The 13,594-nt window shown below is 35.9% G+C and overlaps 3 protein-coding genes across 3 annotated transcripts; 2 read left to right on the top strand and 1 right to left on the bottom strand.

The window, feature by feature from the left end:
* Positions 1-6,259: 6,259 nt before the first annotated feature.
* LOC120000546 (putative lipid-transfer protein DIR1) lies at positions 6,260-6,800 on the bottom strand. The gene has a single exon (XM_038848662.1). The coding sequence runs from the start codon at positions 6,728-6,730 to the stop codon at positions 6,425-6,427; it is 306 nt and encodes a 101-aa protein (XP_038704590.1). The 5' UTR covers positions 6,731-6,800; the 3' UTR covers positions 6,260-6,424.
* Positions 6,801-8,761: 1,961 nt separating this feature from the next.
* LOC120000894 lies at positions 8,762-10,280 on the top strand. Its single transcript, XM_038849061.1, has 4 exons — positions 8,762-9,058; positions 9,146-9,349; positions 9,664-9,852; positions 9,945-10,280. Exons 1-4 carry the CDS (start codon positions 9,053-9,055, stop codon positions 9,999-10,001), a joined length of 456 nt encoding a protein of 151 aa, XP_038704989.1. The 5' UTR covers positions 8,762-9,052; the 3' UTR covers positions 10,002-10,280.
* A 1,918-nt stretch (positions 10,281-12,198) lies between these two features.
* Positions 12,199-13,262, top strand: LOC119999342. The gene is made up of 2 exons (XM_038846846.1): positions 12,199-12,340; positions 12,782-13,262. Exons 1-2 carry the CDS (start codon positions 12,285-12,287, stop codon positions 13,107-13,109), a joined length of 384 nt encoding a protein of 127 aa, XP_038702774.1. The 5' UTR covers positions 12,199-12,284; the 3' UTR covers positions 13,110-13,262.
* Positions 13,263-13,594: the final 332 nt, after the last annotated feature.

Raw genomic sequence — 13,594 nt, 5'->3', positions numbered from 1 at the left:
ATCTTCTGCGGCAATGGGTGGGATTCCCGTGAGATTTTCGAATAATCATTTTTTGTGTAACCCGCAGTTACTGTCATTTGTTGGTGCACACTGGGTATTGGGTAAAAAATTATTGAAAATTAATGTGTGAGCTCTTGCTTCCGGAAAATGACCCATTAGTAAGAGGCCTGAGTTGTAGAACAGCCCATTATTAACAGGCCTGAGTAGTAGAGCAGCCCATATGAGGCCCTTATTGGCCCAGTCAATCAATCATTGGCCCATTAGGAGATTATCACTTCGCCCAATCCACTGCCTATAGCAACTCCAATGAGAGGTTTTTTTTTATCAGTATTTAAAAAAAAATTAATGGGAGTTATACTGGATTTGTATAATTGTAGTATACCATTTTGAATGGTGTTAAAATGGATTGGTAAATTTTTTTCATTCTAATGAGAGTGGCTATAATTGGGTTGGTAAAACACTATTCAATGTAAGCCTACTTAATTGAGTCTCATGTTTCACTTTTTCATATTAAATAAATATTTAACATCTCAATTTTAATACTTTAAAAATGGAATTGCCTAAATTTAAATCTGAAAACTGTTTTAAAAAAAATTATACAAAATGTAAACCGTCTAATTTCAAAATTAAAAAATTTCTGCCACCAAAAATTTCTTCTATAAATATGCTAACTATCTAGTTGAGTTTCATCATTCCCGTTGAGTTCTATGTTATTTAAATTTCAACTTCTCTCTAATTTTTTACGTTATGAATTATTTTCCAAACATTCTTGAAAATATCCTTCATATTGAAGAGGATTCCAATGACGACTTCGAATTGATGGTAGTTATAGTAGCAGATGAAGAGGAAATGATAATCGAGGATTACGGAGGACCCACTGACACTATATTTTATGATATCGATTCTCATCCTCCTGTACTATACTGGTGTCGCGTGGAAGTGCAATTGAAGAGATGTTTCAAAGTTTGGGCCGAATTAGGATAAGTGAAACCCACACTCACCTCAAGTCGGATTAAATTCAGCACTTGTGGCAACTACATGAAATCAATAGACTTGGAGCATGGAATGTACTACTTTAAATTATGTTTAAATTAATGTAATTTAAATTCATTTTAAGTTAATGTGTCTTTAGCCCATCTAATTGAAGCCCAATAACCTCCAAATAAAACCCATTTAATTGAAGCCCAATAATCCATCTAATTAAAACCCATCCGATTGTTCTAGAATGTGGTTCTCGTCCTCATTCAGAAGCTAAGCTACGACATGAAGGCCGCCCAGAAGAAATGCGGAAGGTGAAGGTCGCCGGTTCGCTCGTGGGCCGTGGATCAAGTTCGGCAAGAATGAAGCATAGCAAAAGTGCATCAGCAGTTGCCTTCTCTCTTCTAGGTTGGTAGTTATAGCGCAGAGAGAAATGCTATTTTACCTACTCATATAGCAATCCCATTGGAGAGAGGTTTTTTCTCTCTGTTGGGAGTTTATAATGGAAGTTAACTTGGTATACCACCCCATTTAGCAACCCCATTGGAGTTGCTCTTAGACAAGATACTGATTAATAACCAAAAAAACATGAACCATGGAGAAAAAAAAAGAGAGGAGAAATAGGTGGAAGAAACACTAAATGTAGTAAGCAAACCCCAGTTCACAACACAATTACATATACCCGAAGGATTTTCGACACTTAAAAGCAGACATAGCACTTATTACACATAACAACTATATGCATATCTGTGGTGGAAAGATTATTCCAACTCCACACCCTCGTGCAAGTCACAAGAACTAGGCCGCTGATAGATCACAAGCCAACACCCTGATAGAACACAAATAAAGAAAAGTTAATAGAGATCAACATCTACATTTGAAGTGATCATAATCATGTTTTGCAGGTACGGTAGAGAGATAGAGATAGAAAGAGAGACCTTAACAATTGGGAGGAAGGGAGACTTTGCACTTGCCAGGCAAAGCAAAGGCTAGAGCAGGATCAATCCCGAGTTGAACCAAAATGGGATCATTCTTATACCCACATAGACATTTCAAGTCAGCCCCTTTAATAGCCTGGCAACATTCCTTTGTTGGTTCCTGTGTACTTCCCTTTGTGATTGCTGGCTTGCAAGACATTAGCCCATCATACGTCATGTTGCAGACGACGAATGGTGCATTTCCACCCTCACACACTGTCACGAGCACCAACATCAACACAAACAAAGCTGCCTTTCTTGCCATATCCTATTGCTTCTATTAAGATCACTCTGATTCCTCACCCCGTCTTGTCTTGGTTGGGCTCTGTGACTCTATATATAATTATATATGTACATAGAGATTGAAGAAAGGAAGGAAGGAGGATAGGAAACGAAGAAGTTGTCTAGGATGGGCCCACATTTCTATGTTGGCTTTTGGCCATTGATCTGATGTATGCGTTTACGTGTTATTGTTAAGATGAAGCCACGTAGAAGAAGGTCCCTGTCTTTAGATTTATTTATTTATTGGCATATTTGAAGGCAGCAATGTGTTTGATGGAACTGTTCATGTCTTTCGATGTGCATTTTTTTGAATTTATCAATAAAAACATAAAAGATTTTTTAAGTTGTGTTTGATGATACTGTCATACTGTCCATTTTGTTTATTTTTCTATGCATTTTTAACGATGTGTTTGATATACTGTTCTTTGTTTTCTTCTTCTATGTATTTTGACCATATATGTAAGATTCAATCTTAGTTTTCCTTTGGTTTTTGTGATGATTATGAACAGGGGTGTGGGGCCAAGAATTTATGTGACGGTTGAACAAAATCAAGCGGGGTTCGGGAATAGTGTCCTAAAATAATTTTTTTTGAGGTTATTTATGTTTTTCAAAATACGAAAAATAACACTAAAATATATATAATAGTGATAAGTAATTAACAATTAAAAGTCAATTTACAAATGTTCTCGACAATATATTTTCCATATTTTTTACTCGTTTCATGATGACTTCATTCGGAATAGCATCAAAAACATATTTCTCAATATACACAACTAAACTATCATTTAACCATTGGTCGCTCATTCGATTCCGAAATCGATTCTTAACTATCTTCATGGCATGAAATGCTCTCTCTATTGTAACAGTTACGACAATGTCAATATCAAAAGTCTATAAATAAGTGTGTATATAATATGTCTTCTAATATCGATCATTTATTGAGTAAGATCATTGATTCCTTTTAATTCTAAGAAATCAACGCTAGAACGCACGTCAAATGAATATAAACATATTATTGTGGGCAAAAATTGAAATTTAGGGTGGGTAAAAATGGATAAAAACCTAAAAAAAATACATCAATATGTCCACCCTTGGCCGTACTTACCTCTGCCATTGATGATTATGAGTATATAACTTTCAACTTTTCAAGTTTCAATCGACAATAGCGTCAACGAACCAATCCATTTTTGTTTTAATGGAGTTGGCTCTTTTGTCAACTAAATTTGGCAATGGACTGAATTGGTTATATGCGGCCAAAGTTGGATTATAATGAAAAACATATTTCTCAATAATATTAAAACAAACTAAATTTGGAGGCCACCATTTGTCATATTTGTGTTGGACTGGTGGTCAGGCTTTTATTTCACTCGGCAGATGGGCTTCGTGTGTTGGTTGTCTCTTTTACGGCCCATTCAAAGGTCTATCTACAGCCAATAGATGTCATCTTCAATCGTATTTAGAAATTTTATCAACACATCATAAAAACACTATATTTACAATACTTTTTAATTTTTTGTAGTTTACATATATTATTATATAAAATGACATATTAACCCTTAATTTTTTAAATCACTATTTAAAAAAAGCAATATTAAATGTTAAATCAAGCCCGATTTGGATACTCATATTAAATATCTAGGGTTGAAGCCATGAAGAATGGGGACCGAGGGCGGTGTTTTTCCTTAAATAAACTCAAGTTCAAATTTGAGGTCTACGACCGGTATTAGGAAACAATTTATTCCGTTTAAAGTTCAAACCGTTCGATTTTTTTGATTTGTGATCGGATGGATAGGAGGGCGGTGTTTTACATTAAATAAACTCGACTTCAAATTTGAGGTCTACGAACGCTATTAGGAAACTATTTCTTCCCGTTTACTTCCTCTAAAAATTTAAAAAGAATAGAAGGGAGAAATTTAAAGTAAAGATTTCATCAAATTTTTATCAAAAATACTTCCTCAAAAGGGAGTGATGAGTACATCAACCATCTACTCAATATCTATGTACGAGTCCAGAATCACTACATGAGATGAACCTTGGTTTGGTGAATTGAAGTTGGTCTTAGAAGGTTCATCTGACAATGTGAGATGATGAATTTAGGGTTAAAGAGACAATGTGTGTGTAAATTTAACAATAGAATTTCTAATATTTTACACATCAATAGTAAATTGAGATTTTCTCTACAATTTTGTGTGTAGATTTATAATTTTTTTGTATAAACTTATCATGTTCAAAAAATGATATAAAGATAATATTTTTATAATGTGTAGATAAAATTTCATTTCTCTTTATTATGATAAGTTTTGAGAGGAGGCTTTGCGTGGTTGGCATTAAGAAAAAGTCATAGTTTGACCCATTAGTAACAGGCCTGCGTCGTAGAATAGCCCATATGAGGTCCCTCTTATTGGCCCACTCGATCAATCATTGGCCCATTATGAGATTATCACTTCACCCTATCCACTTGCTTAGACAAGCTGATAATTTGTAGCAAAAAAAAAAAAATATGAATCATGGTAATGGAGAAGAAAGAAAAGAAGAGAAATAGGTGGAAACAGTAAATATAGTAAGCAAACCCCAGTTCACAAACACAATTACATATATATCCCAATCACATTATCGATCGCTCACAGCTAGAGAATGGACCATAAGGATTTTCAACAACAAGAGAGGACATAGCACTTATTACATATAACAACTATATATATATCTGTAGGGGAAAGATTATTCCAACTCCACACCCTCGTGCAAGTCACAAGAACTAGGCCACCTAGTAGATCACAAGCCAACACCCTACAGATAGAACACAAATAAAGAACAGTCAATAGGGATCAATCTCTACACTTGAAGTGATCATAATCAAGGTTTTGCAGGTTCAGTAGAGAGAGGAAAGAGAGAGACCTTAACAAGTGGGAGAAGGGGAAATATTGCACTTGCGAGGCAGATCAAGGGCTAGATCAGGGTCAATCCCGAGACCAGGCAACCTGGGATCAGCCTTAAGCTTACAGAGACATTTAAAGTCAGCCCCTTGAATAGCCTGGCAACATTCTTTTGTTGGTGGCTGTGGATTTTCCTTTGTCACTGCTGGCTTGCAAGCCATTAGCCCTTCATTCGATATGTTGCAGATGCTGTTTTGTGCCTCTCTACCCTCACACACTGTCACGAGCACCAACATCAACACAATCAAAGCTGCCTTTCTTGCCATATCTATTGCTTCTATTAAGATCACTCTGATTACTCACCCTGCAGTCTTGTCTTTGTTGGGCTCGGTATATAATTATATATATACACACAGAGAGATGAATGGAAGGAAGGAAGGAAGGAAGGAGGATGGGAAACCAAGAAGTTGGGCTGGGCTGGGCCCACATTTCTATGTTGGATTTTGGCCATTGATTTGATGTAGGCGTTTACGTGTTATTGTTAAGATGAGGCCACGTAGAAGAAGGTTCCTGTCTTGAGATGTTGTTTTGGCATATATGAACGAAGTAAGCAATGTGTTTGATATATATTGTTCCGGTCTTTTCGATGTGCATATTTTTGAATTTGTCAATAAAAACATAAAAAAGGCATTTTCAACGTTGTGTTTGATATACTGTTTTTTGTATCTTTTTTTATGTATTTTTACTCAAAGAGCATTTTTAACAATGTGTTTGATGTACTGTTGTTTGTTTCTTTTTCTTGTATTTTTACCTTGTCCGATTCAATCTTAGTGTTTTCCTTTGGTTTTTGTGATGATTTATGACCTTCAAGTTTCAATAGCGTCAATGGAACCAACTGTTTTTTTTTTTTTTTTTTTTTTAATGGAGTTGGCTTTTTGTCAACTAACCGTCATTTGTCATATTTGAGTGGCGGGCTGGTGGTCAGGCTCTTATTTCACTCGGCAGATGGGCTTAGATGGGCTTCGTGTGTTGGTTGTCTCTTTGACGGCCAATTCAAAGGTCTATTTTAGGATCTATTTTGATATGTTTGTTTTTCATGCATTTTGCATCTTCCTTTTTTGGAAAACATAGAACAATTTGGAAAACACGAGAAACAAAAAAGTAGCTTAAATAACTTGAAAATAGAAAACCAGAAATAGACATTTTCTGTTTTCAATTTTCTAGAAAATGAAAAACAAAAAACAAACGAAACGGAAAGTTAAACCCAACCATACATGAAAGAAACTACTAAGTAAGAGAATTAAGATCAAGACCTCAACAAGTGGCAGGAGGAGTGAGGTTGCACTTGGCAGGCAGTGCCAGTGCAAGACCAGGATCAATCCCAAGAGAAGGCAAGAAAAGTGAGTTCCTATAAGAACATAGACATTTCAGGTCTGCCCGAGAAAGAGCCTGGCAGCATTCCTTTGATGGGTCCACTGGACTGGGCTTGGTCACTGATGGCTTGCAAGCATTTAGCCCATCTTCGCTCATGTTGCACATGCTCAATCCCCTTGCACCCTCAAATGCTGCGACTACCACCACCACAACCATCACCACTAAAAAACCCAACTTTCTCGCCATAGCCAACTTCAAGACTCAAGAGTGAAGAGAATGTGAGGGAAATTGTAATACTTGTTATATGTTATATTCACCATACAAAGAGAGACCTGTTTATAAGCAGTCGGGTTGAGCTTAGTAATATGTGTGAGAACACAAAATTTGAGCCCGTGATCCAGAGTTGTCAGGATGCAGAGTCACGGGTGTGACAGCTAGGCCCACGTTCCCCTGTTGCATTGGGCATGTGTTTTGTTTTTTTTATGTGTTCGTTTGGCTCGTTAAGATGATGCCACGTGGATTGCATAACATTGGTCTTCTAGCGTTATTTGTTGTACCCTAGATAATAATTGGAGAGAGTGGATTCAATAAAACTAGCAAATCAACAATATGTTTCGTCGTATGAATCTCGATTCGTTTCTCATTACAAGGTATTTTTCTACAAGGCCTGGCTCAAGGTATGGCCCAGTTTAAGGTCCCTGGAGGCCCACCCATTGTGGGCTACACTCGTGGTCTCTTATAATTACGGGTTTGGACTGGTGAACTCTCGTCTCTTGCCAGTCCCGACAAATACAATTGTACGGGTGTGGGCTTAGCGTAATCACGGCCCATTGAAAATTCCTTCTTGCAAGCCTAATACATGCCGCATTCGATTCTTTTTAACATGTAGTGATGTAGAATTAAAATCTCATGGCGTATAGCAACACCAAGTTGCTGAATTTTGATGTGCGTGTAGGCCTAATAGCATGAGTTTAGACTCATATTAGATGTTCAAAACAAAATTTTATACGATGTCGGTGCTGAATTTTACTGTGGGTGTGGGCCTAACGACATGAGTTTAGATGCAGATCAGATATTCAAAAGATAGACTTATATGATAACAGTATCGGTTAAAAAAGAAAGACGTTGAATTTTGAGAATTGAAAATTTGGTGTGCAGGTATGGGCTCCACAACATTTTTATTTTCTTCCATTTTATTAGCATAAGTTTTAAAATATTTATGACAATTCATCATGAGTTAGATGCAGATCAGATATTCAAAAGATAGACTTATATGATGACGGTATCGGTTAAAAAACAAAGTTGTTGAATTTTGAGAATTGAAAATTTGGTGTACAGGCATGGCTCCACAGCATTTTTATTTTCTTCCATTTTATTAGAATAAGTTTTAAAATATTTATGGCAATTCATCATGAGTGATATAAATGCAATCTACCTATCATTACTTCTTAATTCACTATTCTTTCCTGATTCCCATTTATGATTATCATCATCACTGATGAAATTTCAGTCTTTTTTTTCTTTCTTTCTTGAAGGTAGCCTGAAAGTGGCCCCCTTTCAGCTATATGTATGTTTCACATCATTCTACATACTTTAAATTCCAAGAAGACAAAGCAATATTCACACAATAACACGACAAAATAAGAAAGAATAAAGAAAAATAAAAAAAAAACACACACACAATAACACGACAAAAGTGGAAGAATAAAGAAGATATATTCATGTTATTGCACTATAACCCATATAACCCAAGAGGGCCCCCCTGGCTTAGCTTTTCTTCATTTGCTCTGTTTTTCAGGCTCTTAAGTCTTAACAGAACGGAACGACTAGAATCTCCAAGCCGTAGCAGATGAGTAATGAGTGGAATTCCTTCCTGAAATATGTAAATAGCCCAATTTTTAAAACAAAAGACCGTAACTTTGTGTGCACGGGCGAGCAATACCCATGTGTATGGTCTCGTGTAACATAAATTAAAGCCTGATGATGTTTCACAGTTACTGACTGTTGACCTCGGCATTACTCATCACCCAATTAACTATTTTTCCTGTTACTTTTTCATGGCTTTCTTTATGCAGGGGTCCTACCGTCTGGTGATGACACAGAGCACAAAGCACACTCTGCTACGCCTGTGGGGGAAGTAAAATAGTCCTTAATAGAGTAATAGTAGTAGGCTTTGCTTGGAGATTGGAGAAGCCCAGGAAAAAAGAGAGGAGAAACCCCCAAATACCCTTTGCTTTGGAATATACACATCTGAATATCTGATCTGATCAGCGACAAAGCAGGAAAAGCAAAAAATAAAAATACCCTGAAAAAGAGTTAAAGTAGCCTTACCTCCCCCCATCGCTGTCTCTTACCTCTTTGTCTCTCTGTTTCTGTATAAGCTACTGTGAAACTTCGTTATCTGGGTTTTGCTTTATTTTCTTTTTCTTACCTCTACAAGTTCAAATCTTTATTAACCCCTTTGTGCCTGTGGTACTCCTATTTGTGCGTATATAATCTCCCATTCTCTTCTTTCTCTTCGCCCATTTTTGAATTCGAGCTGTGGACATTTCAAACTCGTAAGCAAAGATGGAAGTAAGTTTTTTGCAGTTTGATTGTTTGGGATTGTTTGATTTTGAAAATTTTGGTTAGTTTTAATGTTGAATTGTGTTGGGTTTGTAGGATTATTACAAGAGGAGTTATGTGCCAGCATTTGGTAGCTGGGATTGGAACAATGATCTCCCTTTCACTCAGTGTTTTGAGTCAGCGAGGCAGGCTGGGTTGCTTCGTTACAGTTACTCTGACGACCGTGATCTATATGTGGCTGGTGATTTGCACGAGAACGACGTCGTTGCACCTGCCGTCATTGTTGTTCCTCGCCGCCGAGTAAGCTAAACGACACCGTCTTTTACATCTCTCTCTTTTTCTTTTTCCTTTTTTTTTTCCGATTTGATTTATCTTTGAATTTTATAAGCATGATTTACATAAAATTCTCACCGAAAGAGCCAAAGTTGTCATGAAAAGCAGTAGAGTTGAGCAATAAAAAGGAGGAAAAAGAAATTTCATTGCATACATACATACATACAGTGTTTGTAAAGATAGTGCAGTTTAGGTTTCACAAGCTTTTCATGGTCAAAACTCAAAAGCATTGTTTAGAAGAAAATTTGGGTGATATTTTATTTACATTTGATGTGGTTCAGAGAAAAGGACGTGAGGGCCATGGGAAAGAAGAAAAACAGAGTAAATGGGATGTGAGTGACGACTGTGACGTGAAGGCACCACCAAGTCCCGCCCCCACCCCCATTATCATGAGCAGGCCAATACCTAAACCAGTTGATGAAGATTTGTACAAGATTTCACCAGACCTTCTTTTTGCAAAGCCCACTAAGGTATCCATATATATATATATATATATATATAAGCTTTTTGATTAAGCCTTGCTTTATGGTTTTTTTGGGTCTAATCCTTTCTTTTTTTGCAGAAGAGGGGAGGATTGGGTTTCCTTTCAAGCTGCTTGATGCCAACTTGTGCTACTTGAAGCTTTCAGAATATTCTTCAGTTCTTCTTATAGGAGTTCGCACTTAATTTGCAGTTTGTACATACGAGTGTGTGCAACCCCAAAGAAAAGTCGTTAATTTATATGTTGTTCCTTTATATATCTATATATATAAATTATGGAACATTGTTAATTGGCCCTGTAATCACCCTTTATGTTGACTAATTAGGTGATTATTATGGCTTGCGAGAGAGAGGTCTTGTTCGATATAAAGATTGTTGTGAAAGAAGAAGAGAAAGGGTTGGTCCATTTGGCCCACTACATCTTTTCAAAACCTTGGCCTTTTTTTTTCTTTTGCTAAAATGCTTTACCGTTAACTATTTGGACCACGAACAATTGCACTGTCACTGGCTCACACGTTTCAAGTAATTAAACTTTTATGGTCAATATTGTTTGAGTAAAGTATACGGTCATTTCATGTAAAATTGAATGCATACCCTTCAAAAGTAAGAGTAAATTCTTAATTGGGCTCATATCACAATCGCAGGGATGGAATCAGCATGGGATATTAGGGGTGGAACTTAGTGTGGGGCTCGGAATTTATTTTTTTTGAGTTTTATATTTATCACTTATTAATATTAAGATAAAAACAAAAAAATCATATCCATTTACAATTGTATTTTCCCCCCAAATTCTCATGCGTTTGATTATATTGTATAATAACCTCATTGCGAATTCAATCAAACACTTTTGTCTCAATATATGTAATTAGATAATCGTTAAGTCATTAAGATATTCACCTCCAATTTGATTTCGCATCATTGTTTCACTTTCTTCATAGTTGAAAATGTCCTATCTACGGTTACATTTGTCACATATAAAGTCAATTATAATGTTACTAATCTATACACAAGTGGATACATCAAATTATACATTGTCGCAACTAATTTAATTTCTCTATAAGACCAATAATTATTATATAAACCCCTATAATGTATCGTTACTTTGATTATGAAAAATATAACTCTCCAACTGATTCTCAAGTGTCACAACCTCTCGGCACCAATGGAGGGCTTTAGTTTTCAATAGGGGGCAGCTAGTTAAAATTAAGGGGGACAACTTGGTTAAGCTAAAATTTTTATTTTTTCTCGATAGTATTACTTTTAAATTTTATTTTGGAGGGGCAATTCAAATTGGGTGTGGCCACAAGTCTATGTAGTGTTTAACTTTGGTGGTGTTAGGCGAGCTATCAAGTGACAAAAGGGATAAGTTTCTTGTCTCATATTATTGTTTAAGAAAAAATATGAAGCAAAGTATAATGTAGACCAAATTTTCAAATTGGTAACAAGCGTTTTTTTGAGCTTCAACTAGTATGAAAGTGTTGAGATTATAAAGAGAAAGACGGACTCAAAACAGAAAAATGTTTAGTAGTGGGAAGGGATTGAGTGTTGCACCAAATAACTGGAGATAGACCTCAAGACTGTTGCAGTTGCTTAAGGAATTGGACTCTCTCACGTGATGCATGGCCAAATTCTCTTTAAGATAATTATGCTTTAATCTTTTCTCTTTTTTTTTTTCCAAAGTAGGATAAAAAAGGGACCAAGTCAAAGCCAACAAATATTAATGGATCCTAAGTCTGAATCCACGACCTAGCAAAGTAAATGCAAATGCTTTTGGATACTTCGTGATTCTCCCTAACAAACTTTGACTTTTTGATTCCGTTTATGGAATTGTTTAGGTGTATATGTGTATGTAGAAGAATTTCATATAAGGGTTTAACGTAATAATGTAAAATAAGGGTTACGTTTTAATGGTGTAGATGAATGAGATAACAAATGTGGTCCACTGTTTTAGGTCTCACATGTTTCATGTTTCAAATCAATAGTGTAAATATAAACCCTTATTTTACACCCTTTATGTGAGAATTCATATATATATATATATATATATATATATTATTTCCTATTTGGAAGTTTCAAAACTTAATACTGGGATTTAAACTTTAAAGACTCCTTAATTTCGTTGCATGCGTGAACGTGTTAGGGGATTTATTGGAAGGCATGATGATAAGCATTTATCCGTATTGAGATGGAATTATCCTTTCATTCCAATTCTATCTCTGCACGGTGAATCTTTGATTATATCCAATTTGGCTTCTTTTTTTTGGATATAAGTAAAGAAACACAGGTAGATACCATCCAGGAGTCTTATAATGTTAATTGGGAGTTTATACATAATCTGGTTTAAGTAATTGAGCGATTCTTACGCCTCAGTCTTGACCTCGCTTTCATACTCTCTTCTGTGCATACTAATTTGAGTGCAATCATGCCTGCTGACTTGGAGAATTCCAATCCTTCTGAACAAAGATCCATGGCTGCCTGGTATTCGTTTTCTTCTTCTATGTTCTTTCCTCTTGTGCTTGTTCTTTGGATTTTTCTTGGTTGGGAAATTGAATTTCTTGTTTATCACTGGTGGCCTTTGCTATATCCATACTTTTTTTTTAACCTATTTTTATGAATGATTTATTGATCCAATCTAGGATTCTGGGAATGCTATTAAGAATTGTTGTGCGAACCACTTGGATAATAATTTAGTGGTGAATCTTTCTAAGTTAAGTCGGGTCTTAAATTCGATTCTCACTAAGAACAATATCATTGTGGTTACATTTTAGGTTTTGGCCTAACTTACATCGTTGTTGTATGATATCGATCTCAATTACCCAAAAAATAATAATTGATGTGCGATTTCTTATGTTAATGAAGAATATTATTCAGTTTCATTGTCTGTTTCACTTTTAATGACATCTTAGTGCTTATTAGCAGGCTTTCCAGAATGAAGAGTACTCCATTGAGTCAAGGAGAGGAGTTGGCCAAGGCAATGCAAAAGAAAGTTGCAGAGTCGAACATGGCCCAAACCCCACCGACCCTTGGACCCAGTAAGGCCTGCATTTGTGCTCCAACCAACCACGTTGGCTCCTTCAGATGCCACCTGCATCGAACCACACAAAAACCTGCAGAGGAGGACAAGAAAAGCTCCATGAATTTTGGGTCCAAGGTGATGGTTGATGATGGTAAGCCTAGGCTGTCCAGGTTTGGGAAGGCTGCCTCTGCTCGAAGCCCCCAAAAGAGCGAGTCATTGGCTGTGGAGTGATAAATCTCTTGTTTGAGCTGGATTCTATCGGTTCCAAATTGTAAATAGTTGAAGTTGACATGTCATTTGATTTTTTTTGTTAATGGACATTTCAACTCTGTCAATATATATAGACTAATTTGGCTCTTAAGCCTAAGTAAATCCTATTCATGGCACTTCTGAATCGTATTTTGCTCAAATTTGATATGATAATCCTACGTGTGACTCGGAAATAATTTGTTATTTTCCTATTTATCTTGCTTGGATAGTTATCAGAAAATATTTAATTTACTGATTTATTTTCTGTTAGAGTATTATTGAGTAGATGGTTGATGTATTCATCACTCCCTTCCATTTTTTAAGGAAGTATTTTGATGAAAATTTTACTAAATTCATTTTAAATTTCTCTATTTGTTTTTCTTGAAGTTAGAGATTTTGGATAACGATCTTTTCTCTCTTCTCTTCCATCAAATCTCTCAATCTAAATACAGGAAAAAAGAAACCAA

The sequence above is a fragment of the Tripterygium wilfordii genome, chromosome 6, assembly GCF_013401445.1.
Source record: "Tripterygium wilfordii isolate XIE 37 chromosome 6, ASM1340144v1, whole genome shotgun sequence".
NCBI lineage: Eukaryota > Viridiplantae > Streptophyta > Magnoliopsida > Celastrales > Celastraceae > Tripterygium > Tripterygium wilfordii.
This window is presented reverse-complemented; position numbering and strand designations above follow the sequence as displayed.

What these genes read in the sequence shown, in the direction of transcription:
- LOC120000546 (XM_038848662.1), bottom strand. Translation starts at nt 6,730, where the DNA reads ATGGCGAGAAAGTTGGGTTTTTTAGTGGTGATGGTTGTGGTGGTGGTA.
- LOC119999342 (XM_038846846.1), top strand. Translation starts at nt 12,285, where the DNA reads ATGCCTGCTGACTTGGAGAATTCCAATCCTTCTGAACAAAGATCCATG. An exon ending in CAAAGATCCATGGCTGCCTG is followed by an intron (nt 12,341 to 12,781) that starts GTATTCGTTTTC and finishes GCTTATTAGCAG; the next exon opens with GCTTTCCAGAATGAAGAGTA.
- LOC120000894 (XM_038849061.1), top strand. An exon ending in TTGTTGTTCCTCGCCGCCGA is followed by an intron (nt 9,350 to 9,663) that starts GTAAGCTAAACG and finishes GATGTGGTTCAG; the next exon opens with AGAAAAGGACGTGAGGGCCA. An exon ending in TTTTTGCAAAGCCCACTAAG is followed by an intron (nt 9,853 to 9,944) that starts GTATCCATATAT and finishes CTTTTTTTGCAG; the next exon opens with AAGAGGGGAGGATTGGGTTT.